Source organism: Sceloporus undulatus, chromosome 6, assembly GCF_019175285.1.
Source record: "Sceloporus undulatus isolate JIND9_A2432 ecotype Alabama chromosome 6, SceUnd_v1.1, whole genome shotgun sequence".
Classification (NCBI taxonomy): Eukaryota; Metazoa; Chordata; class Lepidosauria; order Squamata; family Phrynosomatidae; genus Sceloporus; species Sceloporus undulatus.
Window position 1 is genome coordinate 96416359 of NC_056527.1, and position 18008 is coordinate 96434366.

General features: G+C 42.2%; 1 protein-coding gene across 3 annotated transcripts in view; it reads right to left on the bottom strand.

Annotated features, from left to right (window-relative positions):
- ETV4 (ETS variant transcription factor 4) overlaps positions 1 to 12866 on the bottom strand; it is a 34113-nt gene extending 21247 nt beyond the window's left edge. Inside the window, exons 1-5 of one of the 3 annotated variants that reach the window (XM_042477279.1) lie at positions 12630 to 12866; positions 11087 to 11262; positions 9557 to 9658; positions 9321 to 9417; positions 7453 to 7500 (exon numbers count right to left, since the gene is read on the bottom strand). In XM_042477279.1, coding sequence (XP_042333213.1) covers positions 7453 to 7500; positions 9321 to 9417; positions 9557 to 9616 — 205 coding nt within the window. In that variant the 5' untranslated portion in view covers positions 9617 to 9658; positions 11087 to 11262; positions 12630 to 12866. The remainder of the gene's footprint in view (positions 1 to 7452; positions 7501 to 9320; positions 9418 to 9556; positions 9659 to 11086; positions 11263 to 12629) is intronic. The other 2 variants (XM_042477280.1, XM_042477281.1) reach the window with 2 other exon arrangements.
- Positions 12867 to 18008: the final 5142 nt, after the last annotated feature.

The window sequence follows — 18008 nt, forward strand, 5'->3', positions numbered from 1 at the left end:
GAAGATTACTATTACTGTACCATTATTATTAAAATAGTATGCAATCAAAATGTTCTCTCCTGTAAGGAAGTGGTTATTCCAAACATCTGAAATTTCATGGATGGAAGAGTTGACAAAGGCTGTATAGTCCAACAGAGGCGTAAAATGAGAACTGATTTTTCAGAACAAGGGACCCTTTTATTATATTCTGCAATCACCATTTTAATTTGTAAAACCTTTTTAAAAAATCTATTTAGAAACTGCTAAAGATCTGAAAAATAAAAAGAAACGGGGACTATCTTGGTGTATCTACTAATATGATGTACATTTCATGATAAGAGACCTTTGAAATGCAAACTCACAACGGAAACAGCTGGCCCCAGTCTTATCTTTCTCCCTGATCTCCCTTAAGAAAATCATAAAGTCAAGAGTTTTTCCTGTACAAGCCTATGCATGCTTACTGAGAAGTAAGTCTCATAGAGTTCAAGCAGGTTTACTTTCAAGTAAGTGGGCAAAGAATCACAGCCTTAAAGAGTCCAACTGCTAAAATCAAAACTTGAGTCCGTATTTTGTTTTGCTTTAGAGAACGAAAAAGATAACTAGCTTATTTTATTAAAGAGACTCACCATCTCTGGACATCCTTAAGCCAAGATTGGAGAGCTATATACATCTCACGTTTTAATCCAGTATAGATCGGGTGTTTGAATGAGGCCGGATCACTGTGAGCTTGTTGGTTCCTCCCAGAGACAGTGAGCATCTTCCACGAAAATATATTTCACATACGCCGGGGTTGGTTGGCCACCAGCCAAGTCGTTCAGAATTTTCCCCTCTCAATCCAAGCTGGATGGATATTGGATCAATAGACAGAATTGAGGGGTTCGTGGCACAGTGGTGGCAGCATAGAAAACTGTTAGGCTTCCAAATAATCATTGCAAACTGTTCATCAGACCCAGTGGTAGGCACTTTCAGTGGGTCCAAGAGCTAATTTCACCTATGCAAGGATTACTTTTAACCCTCCTGGAACCTGGCGAAGACCACATACACATGCACACAATGCCACAACATTGGGCACTGTGGTAGCAGAGGTAAAATAAATACAGTTCACATTTTTATATATCTTTATTTGACAAGCACAGTTACAAAGAACATAAACATTTAACTCTTCAACATAGCACATAAAAAATACATTTCACATTCATAACAAGGCATGAGAGAAGTGTGTAAATTGCATAATGGGTATATCCACACTGCAAAAATAACTGCCATGACTCTTATTGTTATTATTGTTGTTGTTAACAATGATGTTATTAATAATATAATTCTGGGATTTGTAATTTGGTGAAGCCCCAGAGAGCTCTGACAGACCAGGATGAATACCTCACCAAATCACAAATCCCAGGATTCCACAGGATGGAACCATGATCATTAGATGAACTTCATTTCTGCAAAGTGGCAGATTCTTGTGTGGGGGGGAATAGACTTTTTCTGAACAACGCAATTGCAACGGCTTGATATCATGTTAACTGGCATGATTCCATCCTACAGAATCCTGAGTTTTCCCATTTGGGGAGGTACTTCAGATTTCTCTGCTAGAGTTCTACTGAACTATAGCACTAGAACTCTCTAACAAAGAATGCTAAGCGCTTTCCCTAAACTACAAATCCTAAGATTCCAGAGAATGAAGCAACAGCAATTGAAATGGGTTCTGGGATGCTGATTCTCCTTTAAAGCAAGGTCATGCTTCCTGCACACATTGAGACAAAATCTGAGATTTTTAGTAGTGTCCAGGGTTCTGGAGGATGCAAGAAAAAGGAAGTAGCCTACAATCTGTATGTTGCACACTCCAGATCTTGCCAGTGCTGCCTACTCTTGAAGTGTACACATGCATAGTGTTATCTCTTGCTGCCTTTTCTGTTGTTTTTATTACTATGCTTTTATTGTATTTCAATTATTATGTTGCTTTTATCTGGAAGTCTGTTAAATGGTATACAGTGGGCCCTTGGTATCTGCTGGGATTTGGTTCCAGGACCATCCTGGTGGATACCAAAATTTGTGGAGATTGAAGTCGCATTAAATACAGTCGATAGTAAAACAGTGTCCCTTAAATAAAATAGCAAACTGAAGCTTTGCTATTTGGAATATATGGATAAGGACTCCGTGGATAAGGACAGCCAATTGTACCATAAAGCGTTAAATTGTTCAGTTCCAGGTGATCTGCCAGGCTGTATATCCCTGTAGGAGCCTGTCCAGGCCCCGAGATCCTCAGAAGAGGCCCTTTTCTCAGTCCCACCACCATCACAGGCATAGGTTGGGCCATGAGAGAGGGCCTTCTTCGTGGCTGCCCCTACTCTGGTAGTCCAGAAACCTCCTCTCCTTACTGCCCTGGCAAAATACCATAATTTTTATTCCAACAGGCTTTTAAAACAAAATAGACTTTTTAGTTTTTAAAGAAATAGGCTAAGGTTTCTGTATTTCTTTATATCATCTTGATTGCTTTGTTATCTTTTTAATTGCATTTTATCTTTTTCAAGTGAGGTTTAAGTTGTTTTAATTAAAGGCATACCTCGGTTCACAATGCCTCTGACAAAAAAACTTCCTACTCACCACTGCACCCTTTCCTTCCTCATTCTCTGACTAGCTGGAATTTTTAGCAGCATCAGCATCAGGAGGATGGTGAAGAAGGGCACCAAAGAGACTTTTGTGGTAGAATCAAAAGATCCATGTTAATCTGGATCAGGACGCAAAGAGATCTTGCAATACCTTAGGCCTATTCCTAGGTATGGCACGTCATGCATCTGATGAGGTAGACTTAAATCTACAAAAGCTTATGCTACCAACTTCTTTCAGTTGAAGCTTGTTTTTCTATGTAAAGAAATAAGAATGGGGAAAAGTGGGGGTTTTTAGGTCCTTGCCTTACAATAAAAGACAACATACCAGATTCCAGAGGCAGATTGTGGGGAACCTGCTCTCTCCTAACAGTCCCTGCATGTAAATATTCAGAGGCATGTGATTTACCCACTGTTTGCAGAAGATACTTGGCTAAATAAGTCTTTGATCCAAAACAAGGTGGTTACTGTATTCTTCAGCGCCTGTTTTCCCTTGTTCCTTGCTACAGGCAATAAACCACAGGCTGCCACACAAAGAAATTTCAAAAGAGTCTTAGGCACACCCACATCACTCACATCAAGAATCAGACATCAGCTCTGTGATGTCTTTGGTTATTATGAGCAATTACAATCTCAGGGTTTTTCTTTTTTTGAGGGGGGCAAATCTCTCTCACATTCTGCCGCCCATCCTGGAGGTAAAATCTCAGCGACTTGCTGAGCTCAACTTGGGAGGCAAACAGGGGAGTTGCATTTCAAAGATAAGCTTAAAAACTGTCACCCATTGACTCCTTGCATTCCCTGAACTAACCAGGCATAATTCTTTCTCTCTTCCGGAACTTTGAATGGCAGCAAGGGAAATAAAGTCTAAGTGAGGAGAAGAGGAGATGTACCTTACAAGGCTGTCCCTGTTGTGTCCTGTTACATAGAAATATGAGAAGAGATGTATAGGACACAGATGTGAGATAGAAATTTTTCCAGTTTCTCTGAAGATGCCAGCCACAGATGCTGGTGAAACATCAGGAATAAACTCTTCTAGAACATGGCCACATAGCCCTACAGACCCACAAAAAACTATGGATGTCGGCCATGAAAGCCTTCAACTTTACATTTTTTCCAACACTACATTTTCCTGTGGAAAATTTTTCACACACCACACACATACATTTATCCACAGCTGTCAGGATGTTGTACGACAATCAATCACATTTTGTTGTTGCTGTGTGCCTTCATGTCATTTCCGATTTATGGTCATCCTAAGGAGAAGCTATCACAGGGTTTTCTTGGCAAATTTATTCAGAGGCAACTTGCCATTGCCATCCTCTGAAGCTGAGAGAGTATGACTTAACCAAGGTCACCAGTGGGATTCAAACCCTGCTCTCCAGAGTCCTTGTCCAATGCGCAAACCACTACAGCATGCTGGCTCTCTAAACAACCACATTAGATGGACTAAATATAGGATATGAACTTCCAGTGATTCTTCTAAGAGGATAAGCATTGGCAAACTTGTGCCCAGAGGAATAGACTAACAAATGAATGCATTGCTAAGCTTCCTTCTAATTCACAAAATCTCTTGTTTCTCAATCGGCCACAACTATAAGTAGTTGACATAAATTGTGATATGTTGCCCATGCCCACAGACTCACATCTATCCTTGTATTTAGTAATGTATTTTACTAAATAATCTAGCTGTATTTAATCTGTGCTGAATCAGATTTTTCTCAACTTGAAATGGAACTGATAAGTACTACAGGGAGGGAAGGAGTAAAATTGTGTAATGTAGTGGTATGAGCACTACAACCCTGGAAACCAGAGTATGATTACTCACTAAGTCATGGAAACCTGCTGGGTGGCCTTGGTGGTAGCATATGCCTTAGGATACCCCTATTTACTTTCAACACAGGATGCCGATCAAGTTAGAATACAAGTCTATGAAATTATGTTCTTTCCTTAAACACCTCTCTTTGTTTACCCAGCAACAACATGGCAGGTTTTCTACTTCATCTTGCTTTCACTTGCCTGTGCTGTGCAATTCTACATGAGCAAGCATGGAACGGATTGCAGTCTTGGTACAATATCTTAGAAGCAATGGAAGATAGCCAACGAATACCAGGTGCAGTAGACTAGCTTTCAGAGGAATGAACTGACAAAGCCACCTCTGAGTATTCCTTACCTCAGATAGCACTATGAAATTCATGGGGTCACCATAAGTCAACAGGCAACTTGAAGGCACATAAACACACACACTCACACACACACCAGCATCTTTCATTGGGTAGACTAGATGCTGATTTATTAGAAGGATCTCTTTCTAGTGTGTATCCTTTGGGGATGTCACAATTCAGACTCACTTTGAGGCTCCTTGAACTACTTTGGTAGTATTTGGTGGTTTCAGGGGGAGGAAAAGGCCATGCTTAGGTTTTTCTGTGTTTGGGATCTTGAAATACAGTGGGACCTTGGTAACCGCTGAGGTTCCAGGATCCCCTGTGGATACCAAAATCCATGGATGCTCCAGTCCCATTGTTGTTGCTGTTTGTATTTAAGACATTTCTCACTTATGGCGACCCTAAGGCAAACCTATCATAGATTTTCTTGGCAAGATTTTTTCAGAGGAGGTTTGCCATTTGCCTTCTCCTGAGGCTGAGAGCAGGTAAGTTGGCCAAAGTCACCCAGAGACATAGTCCAACACGCAGACCACTACACCACGGTGGCTCTCCCCATTTGAATACAATTGCATTGTAATGTTTCAAGCTGTGCATGGTTGAATCCATGGGTGCAAAATCCATGGATGCAGAGGGCTGACTATATCCAACCAAGTAATCACGATTTTAAGCTCAGGTACTTTCATGCAAAAGAATATTCATTCTTTTAAAACGTCTCCAAATTTTCAAAGTTGAGTTGGAAGCCATCTTGGGTGCAGTTGAGGTTATTAGAAATTTACTAACTTCAATTCTGGCTTCAGAATAAAATTTATAATATTAAATGCCTAGTTTGTTGCATAATAACTTTCATAGGAATTTAGAATTTTTTTCTCATTCAGAAATTTTAATCCAATAAATATATTTTATATTCTATCAATCTAAACAGCCAGATGATTCTCATGGTCATCATAAAATGCCTTGCACTACCATTTTACTACAGTAAATATTGCTCTTATTATTAATTAATATATCTTTGTTGTTTATGAAGGAGTCAGAATTGGGGTATGACTAGAAAAAGAGAGTTGAAGATATGGCACAGCAACTCCACAGACCTGGAAAACGTGTTTCCATCTTTCTTTGTAAGATATGTTTTAGCTAAAAGATCCACAAGTTGCTATGAATTTAAACTTGTATAGTTTCTCCTAAACTAGAAACTCTCTGCTTTCACTGAATACAAAGCAAGGGTGCAAAAATTATTCTTCAACCTTTTCTCAACCTTATTAGTCAGTCCTAGAGCACAGAATTGTTCCCATTTGCTAATTAAATTCCTGACAAAATGAGCATTCTCTTTTTAAAATACAGAATTCCTAGCCAAGCATCTAGTCCTGATGGTCATTAATATATTTCCGACAAAACACAGGCTGTATTCTCAGTGCCAAACTACCAGTCAGACAGGTATGTTCTTTGGACCATATTGAGCGTGTAAAAGGAAAGTATATTGCCAGAATACATTATATAAATTAAATATGCTTGCATGTGTCAGTTCCACTTTGTATAACGGGTTCTGTTTCTAAGATGCAGATCCAGGTTTAGAACCTTTTGAAAACTGTTTCCATAATAATCCCAAGGGAAACACAAACTGGAAAATAGATTTCTCTTAAACCACAAGATCCAACGGCTAGCTTTCAAAATGAAACAAAAAAAGGAGCCATGTATCAAGATACTCATTTTCCTCAACACCCAGTACATACTTCTTCTTGCAATTATTAATTTTTTGGACTATGACTCACAGAATTCCCCAGCCAGGAATTGTAGGAGTTGTAACTGAAAAAGTAACTTTCCCAGCTCTAGTTATCAGATGCCCAAACTGTATGGCAGGTGGAAACCAATCATTTTAAAAGAGACGAACACGAGAATGTAATGCAACTACATGTTTCTAGCTAATATGAAAGGCCTGCTGGGATGTGCATGGATCTCTGAGTCATGCAAGTGGAATTCCCCTTTTCAGTTTATAAACTGTTTTCTGTTTTTAAAATTTGCCATTCATGTCGATTAGATGCTTTACTTTACTTTAGCTCCCCAATGGCTCCAGAACGCTCTTCCACTTTCCAAGCAGACGTAAGTAACTCGACAAGTTAAAGTAAACAAGTCCCATAGCCTTTTTAACCTTTTCAAAATGTCAGATCCCAAGATCCAGGTCTACAAGAACAAAACCACAAGACCAACTCCCAAACTGCAATTAACTGCCGTTTACATTAATTAAACTCTCAGGGAATCAACAGGTTTTCCTTCCCGAGCTGATGGCGGCTGCTTGGTCAGAAACCAAACAGTCAAGACAGACACTAGAACCAAAGCAAACCATCAAGGAAAGGAACTCAAACTCTTCTTGGGGGGGGGGGGGGAAAAATCATGCTTCTTTCAAAAACTTCAGAGTAGGTAGTGGATCAACACATTTGCAAAAGAGGCTGTCTCCCCCTAGTCTCAACAGTTACCAGCAGCCCACCAGGCTGCAAAGGGAAATTTTGGGGGCCCCATGCCAAGTTCCTTTCATAAGCAAATACCGACACAATGATGCGATTCATATTCCTGAGTTTACCCAAGCCCAGAGACTGAGCTATGTATGCAAAAGATCCAGAAGCAACAGGAGAAGGTGGGGAGGAAGAGGAGGCAAGGTGAGAAGCAACCTAGAAGGAAACAGCTAACAGACAAGATGCAAACGCAAGCCTTACCTTCAGCCAGCCATGTTTCCTGTAAGAAGTTCAGGTCATGGAAGAGATCTGCAAGGCAAGGAGTTAGGATACAATGATCCACCATGCAGCAGGAGCAATAGGGAGAGCAGGAATGACAGGGGACAGGTTAAAGGGCAATAACAGAACCCAAAGTAAACCCAAAGTAAGATTTTTTAAACCTGTTTCCTATACATTTCTCCCTGCGCCCTATAAAATGCGCACGCACGCGCGCACACACACACACACGGCAAGAGTGGGAAATCCATACCACCCGCAGATCATTGGTCTGCAGCTCCCATCATCTCTTACCCCAAGCTTGGGGCTGATCGGAACCAGAGTCAAACTACATCCAGAGGAGTGCTCTTTCTCTAGCCCTGAAATATGGTGCCATGTTGATTTCAAACCCCTAGCTTACATCATTGCAATTCTCTCCATCTTTGCCCCATCTACAAACAGCTGTCTGCTGTGATCTTTGGGCCACCAAGTGAAGAGCACAAACATTCTATGGGAGAGGAAGAAAGTGTGTGGGTAGTGCATATGTCTGATAAAACTACCCAGATTGTGAAAAAAGGACATTCCCAAGAACACAGAAGACAGTTGTTAGGCTCTTATTCCTATGTAGAGAGACAAGGTGGTATAATGGCTAGTGCTTTACTAGGGCAAGGGTGGTCCAGGTTCAAGTCCTCTTTCAGCAGTGATGATGACCACTAATGACTAAACAGCTAAAATCGGGGGTGAAGTGGGAAGAACCTTTGAGTTTGCTGGCTACCCTGGCAACAATGCACTCAGGAGTAGGGAAAAAATGGCTAAGCAAAATGCCACACCTTTGGTTCCTGCCCCTAGGGACACCGCACACTGAAGCTAGAAACTGGGTTTTCACAGCCGTTCCAAAACGACTTTCCCTCTTTGTTTTGGGAAGGGTCATCTTCACTGACCACAGATGGGAATAGTTTGCCTATTCAGACTGGAGGCTTCAGAAAGAGCATTTCCTATGGATGCACATCAAACTGTATAAGAAGAGACAGAAGTTGCTGTATTTGAAGCCCAGGGGTCAGGATCCAACCTAGAATCATGTCTAGTCCAGAAACCAAAACTAACATCCACCTTTGGAGGGAGCCACTTAAAGAAAATAACCTAGCTATCAAAAAGATTGGACAGTCGATTTATTCAGAAGAACTGGGAGTTCATTATGATCTGTGGACTGTGTAAGGCAAGTAATATCTATTTGGGGGCAAGAAGCCTTCACACCCAACCTGGTACCCTTGAGATGTTTTAGAAAGAGTACACTTCCCATTAGGCCCAGCTAATAGTCAGTGGTGAGAGGTCATGGGAAATACAGTCCAACATCATCTTGGAAGGCCTCAGGCTGGGGAAAGACTACAATAAAGTCTACTGCAGCCTTCTGCCCTCCCCAAATGTTGGATTACAATTTCCTGGGAATGACAGGAATTTAGTCCAAAATGTTTTAAGAGCACCAGGTTGGGAACATTGGTCTAGTGGAGTACTGGACACTGAACTCAAGATAATGCACTGGCAAGGAACTGGCAAACCTAGGAGACCAAAAGGAAAAAGAGTTCAGTCTCTCTTCCTCATTCTGCAAAATGGGAACAAAGGCTAAACTCAGATGCCATTATACTCACATTTCAGGCTACAATCATTCAGCTACAATCCGATCCACACACAGTCTCTTCAAATGATTCCTCATAGACCTGTCTTCCCCAACTTGACAGCCTCCAGATATCTCAGGCTACAACTCCCAACACCAAGCTGCCAGAAGTGCTAGGTATTGTAGTCCAAAGCACCTGAAGGATGCTGGATTGGATAAGTATCCCACCCATCTCTCTCCAAAGCCTGTCCTCTCAACACACCTTCCGAGTCTGGGACGTGGGGCACACCTGGATCCATGGATTTCCTCCGTGCGGGCATCACAACTCGGCTCTCCAGCATCCCATGTCCTGAGGGTTTCTGGAAAAAAATAGTCACACCAAAAAAAAAAAAAAAAAGCCAGTTGTCAAGATCACTTTTGGCTAGTAAAACTAAAAGGTAAATCTGACCTCTGTCAGGAGGAAAGGGGCCAAAGACTGGCTCTCTTTAGTCCACTCACCTGTGCAGAAGTATAAGGCACCTGCTGATCCAAATATCCTTTCATCCTCCCATCCGTCATGAGCACAGATTCTTCACAGACACAGAGAGCAGGCAGCCAAACCTACAAGTAGAATCATGAAACGGGGGTGAATAAGTGAGGAAGGTTTTCTGGCAGCAGTGACTGAACAAAACACAGAATGAGACCTAAGAATCTTGGACTGATGTCTGGTGGAGAGAGATAGGGAAGACACAATGGGAGAGAACTAAGGCACTAGGCCATTTTGCTGGCCCTCCCTTTCATCCTCCAAACAACTTGTTGTTGTTGTTGTGTACATTCAAGTTGTTTCCAGTTTATGGTTACTCTAAGACGACGCTGTCAGAGGGTTTTCTTGGCAAGTTTTTACAGAGGTTTGCCACTGCCATTGCCATCCTCTCAGGCTGAGAGAATGCAACTTGCCCAAGGTCACTCACTAGGTTTCATCACCAAGCAGGGACTTCTCTTCTCCAGAATCACAGTCCAATGTTCAAACCTCTATACCAAACCAAGAGAGTACTTTTTCTTTCTCTCTCTCTCAGGTCCAAAACACACTGCAGAAATCATCCATCTTGAGACCACTTTAAATGCCCTGGCTCAATGCTAGGGAATACTGGGAACTGTCGTTTTGTGAGACATTTAGCCTTCTATGTCAGAAAGTGCTCTGGTGCCACATTAAACTACTGTTCCTAGCATTCTCTAGCACCCAGCCAGGGCAGTAAAAGCAGTCTCAAACTGGATTTTTTTCTGCAGTGTGTTTTGGACCTCAGTCTCTCTGATCCAGCCCAAAACAAAGCCACCTTAAGAGCAAAAGGATACTTAACAGAGAAGAGTGGGAATTGGAACCTATCATTAGTAACTCCTCTGCACACACCCATCCTCAAGCTTGCCCACCTTCAAACCACATCTCCTTTAAGGTGAAGCCAACAAAAGGTCCCTGCTACCTTTCAATTGCTCTGGCAACCACACCCTACCTTCCCCATCTGCTTAACCGACTTCTTTGGGGCCTTCACCTAAACCTCTCCTTTTCTTGTCCTTTACCATTTCCTCTTCACATTCTGTTTCTTTTGCAAACATAGCCTTCCTTGGCTTCATGCCCTGAAACTCACATTCTCTTGCCCCCTGCAATACTTCACTTGCACCCCTCCTTTCTATACTTGGCCTCTCCCTTCCTTGGCATCCTCTCCTGGTTCTTGTATACCCCTTACCAAGTTTACCCTTCCACCTCTATTTTCCTGCAAGCTTCTCCTTCCTTCTAGATTTGGCTTCACCCTCTCCTGGGTCTCACCTTTGCAATTTCCCCCTTTCCTCGGCCTTTGTGCCCTCTACTAGTGTTTACACCCTGCTAAGCCCAGTTGTCTCATGTTTTTCACCAGCCTCTGCCTGACTTGCCCCTTATCCCAAATCTGCCTTTGCTTATCTCTCCACTTCAATTTGTACTTTGCCCCAGCTATGGCAGCAATCCTATACATATTTGCCTTAGAGTTAAGTCCAATCTGGTTCAAGAAGACTTACTTTGGAGCTATGGGTTTGTTTGTGTGTGAGTTTGCATGTGGGTCTCCAAATAAAAATGCTCCCCTCCAAAGCTTCCTCCAGCCTCCAAATCTGGGACACTGCAGCCCCTTAAACTTTCAGCTGAGCATACAGAAGGAGAGTTGAGGCATCCCAAGTACTCCTTGCCTAAGAAAATCCTATGAAATTCAAGAGAGAACCATAAATTGACAAGCCACACACTTCCCAAGAAATGGGGCATGCAAAGGGTGCACCTACACTGTAGAAGTAATGCACTTTGATCCCACTTTAACTGCCATGGCTCAATGCTGTGGAATTCTGGGGTTTGTAATTTAGTGAGCCACCAGCACTCTCTTGGCAGAGAAGGCTCAAGACCTTGCAAAACTATAAATCCCAGGGTTCCATGGGTGGAGTGACAGCACTTAAAAGTGGTGTCAAACTGCATTATTTCTGCAGTGTAGATGCACACCCAGACTTCCACATACGCCAGCCTTTCCTGCCTGCTTTTCTTCCTTAGCCAGTTCTATCGGCCAGTTTGCCTGATGAAGAGCTCTGGAGAATCCAGAAACCTACACTTTATTTTACAATATTTCAGTCGCCTGCTATAGCTCTGTAGCTTTTGAAACCAAAACCTTTCTTATCTATTAGGACACCATAGAGAGGGTAGATGCACCCAAAGACCCAGGGAATGCAAACCCAGCACAAAAATATCAGAGATCTAGCCGTGAAGAATATTCAGTGTTCTCACTCTCTTCAAGGCTAGAAATTTGGGAAGGAAAATTTCATCAAGATGGGGGGAAAAGAACTATATATTGTGGGCAGCAGCCTGCAACCCTGGTTCCAGTAGACTTGGGCCCAAAACACACTGCAGAAAACAATCCAGTTTAAGACTGCTTTAACTGCCCTGGCTTAGTGCTAGGGAATCCTGGGAATTGTAGTTGATTGTGGCACCAGAGCTCTCTCTGACAAAGAAGGCTAAATATCTCACAAAACTACAGTTCCCCAGAATTCTCTAGCACTGAGCCAGGGCAGTTAAAGCGGTCTCAAACTGGATTATTTCTGCAGTGTAGTTCTGGACCTTGAATCCTTAAACAGGACTGGGTTATAGAGATCTCCCCCCTCCTTCCCACCTAATCTGCTATAATGCACCTTTATAGGAATGCATTATGTGCATTCCTATAATGCACAGAATCATAGAAAACATTGAGCCTTCTCTGTCAGAAAGAGCTCTGGTGCCATAACAAACTACAACTCCCAAGCTTCCCTTGCACTGAGTCAGGGCAGTTAAAGCGGTCTGAAAGTGGATCATTTTTGAACCTTAATCTCCCCCATCCCAAGAGGAGGGGGAAAACCCCATCTAACCTCATCCTTGGCCCTTCTGCCCTCTCTTTCTTGCCCTTGGCACCCTCTCAACTCAGCATCAGCTTCCCCCAGATGCCAGATCTAGGCCCCATAGCCATGCCTAAGGTCCTTCCCTCCCCTTTGCATGACTTTTGCAACCCTTCTTAGAACCCTCTTTCCAATAGAAGAACTTCTCTTTCCTCACCTGGGAAGGCTGGAGATATGGGGAAGGGGTTGGATTTAATCCAGATCTTCCAGGCTGGCCTCTGAAAACCCTGATGCCACTTTAACCGACTGCGTTGGCTGCTTCTCTGGGGCAGGATTGCTCCCGCCTCCAGCCCAGACTCGTTTCCTCTTTTCCCCTCCAAACAGCCGCTATTCTGTTTCTTCTTTGTTTCATTGACTTTTTTTGTGAATGGAGGCAAAGAGGAGCGCGCGGGGAGGGAGGGGGGAATTCCCTCGGCGGGCCGGGACACGCCCAGCCAATCAAGGCTCGGCGTGGCGTTCGCTCTGGCCCGAGGAGGCGTGGCCGGGGAGCCCAGGGCCAATCAGCGCGGGGCGTTCGGAGATTCATTCACGGCTGGGAGTTCCATTCACAAAAAACACACACACACACAAGGAGAGAGAAGGGTTCATTCATAAAAGGCTTCTGAGGGAGGGTTGTGGAATACAAGGGGCTTGGGCTCAGGTCTCACTCCAACTGGTTTATGTTGCTACGTTTACAAAGGCCATGATGATGATGATGATGATGATTGTTATAATGTTTTAATGATTTAAATTGTATTTTATTATGTTAGGTTGAAATTATTATGTTGTTTATTTAAGGAAGTAGGGGATGGCGGGATTTATTTTTATATTGTACGGTTTGAATTTTATTACTGCTGTAAGCTGCCTCGATCTTACTGGAGAGGAGGGATAAAAATAAATTATTATTATTATTATTATTGTAATAATAATAATAATAATAGATTTTATTTTTGTATCCCGCCATTCCAGAAGGATAAAGGCAGGTTACGATAGGATATATAAATAAATAATACATAACTAAAACTACGTACTGTATTTCCTTATCCCTTAGTTTAAAATTACATTTTTAACATTAATTTAAAAGACCTCCAACTGGTTATGCTGCTACATTTACAAACTCAATGATGATGGTGATGATGATTGTAATAATAATAATAATAATAATAATAATAATAATAGATTTTATTTATATCCCACCTTTCCAGAATGATCAAGGCAGGTTACAATGGGAGACATAAATAAATACGTAACACATACATAACTAAAATTACATATCCCCTCATCCCTTCGTTTAAAACCACTAATATTTTTAAAATTTAAAAATGTAGAAATTTAAGTTTAAAAGACCTCCATCTGGTTATGTTGCTACATTAACAAAGGTGTGTTGTTGTTGTTGTTATTATTATTATTATTATTATTATTATTATTATTATTATTATTATTATCTCCTCTTCCATTATTTTATTTTAAGGGATTTTATGTCCCACCTTTCTCCCCAAAATGGGATTCAAGGTGGTTGGTGGGGATGGTGGGGATATTTTGGCTTGTTTTCTGTTTTGGTTTTCAGTGTCTACAAATCAGTGTCTACCATTGTTAATTATGTTTTTAATAATTTAATTGTATTTTTTTATTATTGGTGGGAAGGTTAGAGAGGGGTATGGTTATAATGTTATTATATTGTTATTATATTTTATTGGTTTCTTTTAATGTAAGCCGCTTTGATAATTTGGAGGAGCGGGATATAAATTTATTATTATTATTATTATTATTATTATTATTATTACACTTATCCCTCCATATTCGCTAGGGTTAAGGACAAAAGACCCCTGTGAATATGGAAAAACCGCAAATAACAAAAACACCATGTTTTTACTTGAGAGGACACCTCTCTAGGAATCTTTAGGTTCTCCAGGGCAACTCCATGGTCAACGTCAGACAGACACTGACCATAGAACTGCCCTGGAGGAGCTACAAATGCCTAGCAGAGTATTCTCTCTAGGAATTTCTAGGTCTTTCAGTGCAACTTTTGGTTACAGTTGCACAGGAGGACCTAGATATTCCGAGAGAGAACATATAAATCAAATCTGTGAATAATCAAATCCGCAAATATCAAAGCCACAAATATGGAGGGATGAGTGTACAATTGTTTTCAGTATCTACAAATCTGTCTACAAATGTCTAAAAGAGAATGGTTTTATTTAGAGGCACTGAGCACAAAAGTTTGAATGGTGCAAGCCATTGCATTCCCTATTACCATGTATGGATGTGAGAGCTAGACAGTTAAGAAGGAAGATAGGAGACAAATTGACTCATTCGAAATGTGGTGCTGGAGAAGTGTGCTAAGGATTCCATGGAGAGCCAATCTGATTTGAATCTGCCCTGGTTCCCACTGGTCTGAATCAAGTTATATCCAAATAAATTGATTCAGCCCAGAAAAAAGTGGCCTCATTCCCACTATGGTTTAAACCGGATTGTGATTCAAAAAGATCTGGTTTAAACCACCATGGGGGCCATGGTTTTTACCCATTTAACCCACGTCAAAAAGATGCTGGTACAGTGGGCCCTTGCCTTATGCGGGGGATCCATTCCGGACCACCCCCCGTAAGGCTAATTCCATGTATGCTGGAGCCCCATTCATTTGAATGGGGCGGGAGCGTGCGGGGCGCCCATTCATTTGAATGGGACGCAGCGCCCCGTGCGCTCTCTGCAGGGCGCATTGTATAATGTGGGTGCACTGTAAAATGAAGTGCTTTTTGGGCTGTATCAATTTATTTGGAAATAAATTGATTCAGCCCAGTGGGAACCAGAGTGTATTCGAATCAAATTCGAATCCCGCTGGTTCCCACTGGCAGCAGCTTCCCTGGCCTCCCAGCCATACCTCCATGCCTGCTCTGTCCTCAGTCCTCCGTTCTCCCTCTCTCCTTCTGCCCCGGTGTGCCTCAGTTCTCCCGCTTGCCTCTCTTCTTCTGCCCCGGCCTCTCCATCGCCCCCAGACTACTGGTATGGCCAGGGGACGGAAAGAGGCATGGCAGGGAAGCCGTGGCTGTCACTTCCTGCTGGTTCTTGAAACCAGCGCAAACATAGTGGGAACTACTGTGTTTGCTGAACTGGTTTCAGGAATCAGTTCAGGAATCGAATCAAGAGGTAAGTGGGAATTAGGCCTACCAGCATCTTTTTAACATGGGTTAAATGGGTAAAAACCATGCCCCCCTTTTCTAATCGCTTCAGCAATTCAAATTAAATGGGAACCATGGTGGTTTAAACTGGATCTTTCCGAATCACAATCCAGTTTAAACCATAGTGTGAATGAGGCCTGAGTCTGGCTGAACCCGGAATTTGGAAAGAGTTAACTCTGTTGGACCACAACTACCGCCCAAAAAATTCTCCCATTCCTGCTCTACAATGCCTGGCAGACAGCAATGACTGGTGGCTTCCATATCAGGACCGCAGTGAATCTACCCTGGTGTTTAATCCGAAAGTTAAAGGCACTAGCCAAGGTGATGCCCTTTAAAGTTGGGACCAAACCCTGGAGTAGGTTTGCTGCTCCAGTGACACGAGAGCCACCAACCACCACTGCTTCAGGTGAAGTCTTTGCTGGCCTTACTTGCAGTGTTGGCAAGCCCACATGCTTCCACTGGACTCAAGCATCCCTCCTCTATTTAGGAATGTACTTCTTCACTAAGAAGTTTATCACATGAGGGAGATTGGGAGTTTATCCCGTTAATAGCCCAGAAAAATTGCATAATTACACGCAACAATTTCACATGATGTTGCATGAAACCCGTCATTAAAGTGGTCACAAAGAAGCATTAACATGCATCTTTTTACTTTCGGGATTGCAGCAATAATGCATTTCCAATATCACTTTATTTGCACAATTGTGTGTGATAATTATTTGGGAAATTACTCGCCACTTTTGCTTTATTTGCGGGATGCTTTAAATGTACTTTAATCTCTCTTTAATGCCAAAATTAGCCCCAGTGTGATAAAATTCTAAGTTTCTTCTCAAAGGAACAAGTAACTTTAGCAATTATCTTCTTGGTGTGAGGAATTTTTCAGAAACCATGCAGCTTTCAAACCTTATTTGCAAATCAGGTCTTGTTCTGCACAAAGTTCACATGTGGTTGTTTTGCACAGAGAACAGCATTTTCTGCAAATGCAGTTTCCTTCTGTACAAATCAAACATGTGCGAATTTTGCGCAGATTAAATCACAGTTATAATTACAGTACAGCAGTCTCTCTGCAGCATTTTCTGCACAGGAAATTATATTTCTGCACAGGAGTATTATTTTCTGCATTAAAATATTCTTTTCTGTTCAGAAAATGCTGTTTTCTTTGCAAAACAGCAATGAGCAAATTTTCTGCAGATTACATCCCGAAGTGCAAAGCTTCTCATCAGTCCAGGATTCTTTATAGGGTTTCTCAATGGTCAAAAAACATGATTTTGACCATTTTAAAAACATTTTTGAAAATTCTTTCAATTCTATTTACCTCTGTCCTCAAGTCAAGGCAAGGAACAACTCTTCACACAAAAGCTGGCACTCCTAAGGGTGGCAAGCTTTTTGCCCACAACTTCAGTTTGCCCATGTTGCTTCCTAATCCTGTGGCCTCCTGCCCAACCCAACCTAAACCTTTCCATGGAGGGCATCATCATCACCTCTTGGTATTCCTTACCAGCCCTTTTCTTATAATTTTCCTGAGTGGAAAAGAAGGGTGTCGTGTGGGGCACTTTCCATGCAGGAAGGAAGCCATTAAATGTCTTAGCACTTTGAGAGATTAAATGCCATAACTTACGGCTGTTGGAGTTTCTGCAAAATGTTATAATGTAAGAAAACAATTAAAAAGAGTTATCTAAGGGTGGGCAATGGTTTTATTGTGATGGAGTGCGCAGTTAATTGATTGCCATCTTGTAAGATTGAACTGGGGATGGTGGCAGTGGAGCAGTAAATGACAATGGCTCAGGAAGTGTGAAAAAGCTTGGCTGACTGGTGTTGGGGTGGCGGTGTGTGCGGAGGGAGGGAGGAGGGTGGGAGAATGTCTGCATCTACACTCCGAAAATCCAGTTTGGCTCACTTTAATTGCTGGCTCAATGCTATGGGATTCTTGGAATTGTAGTTTGTGGTGGCCCCAGAGCGGGCTCCGCTCTGGGGCCACCACAAACTACAATTCCAAGAATTCCATAGCATTGAGCCAGGGCAATTAAGCGGTGCCAAACTGGATTATTTCGGCGTGTGGATGCACCAGTGTCTCCAAAAGGGTGTCCACCCTGGAGGAGGGGGCCGTCTGTTTAAAAAAAAACTACTGCCCCAAAAAAGATTGAGCAATTGTTCTTTGCAATCTGTGAATTCTGATCCACACGCATATGCTTCACTTCTCCTGATATGGATGGGACAGTCCCAATTAATCCTTGTAGACCCTTTTTTCAGCTGCTTTTAAAATGTCCTACTTTCCCTCTATCTCACTTGACCCTCGGTCCTCAGCTTACTTCTGTCCTTAAGTGAGTTCAAAATGCAAAAGCAGTTTGCTCTTAGTTGCTCCGGTGAGGAAAGGAAGGAAA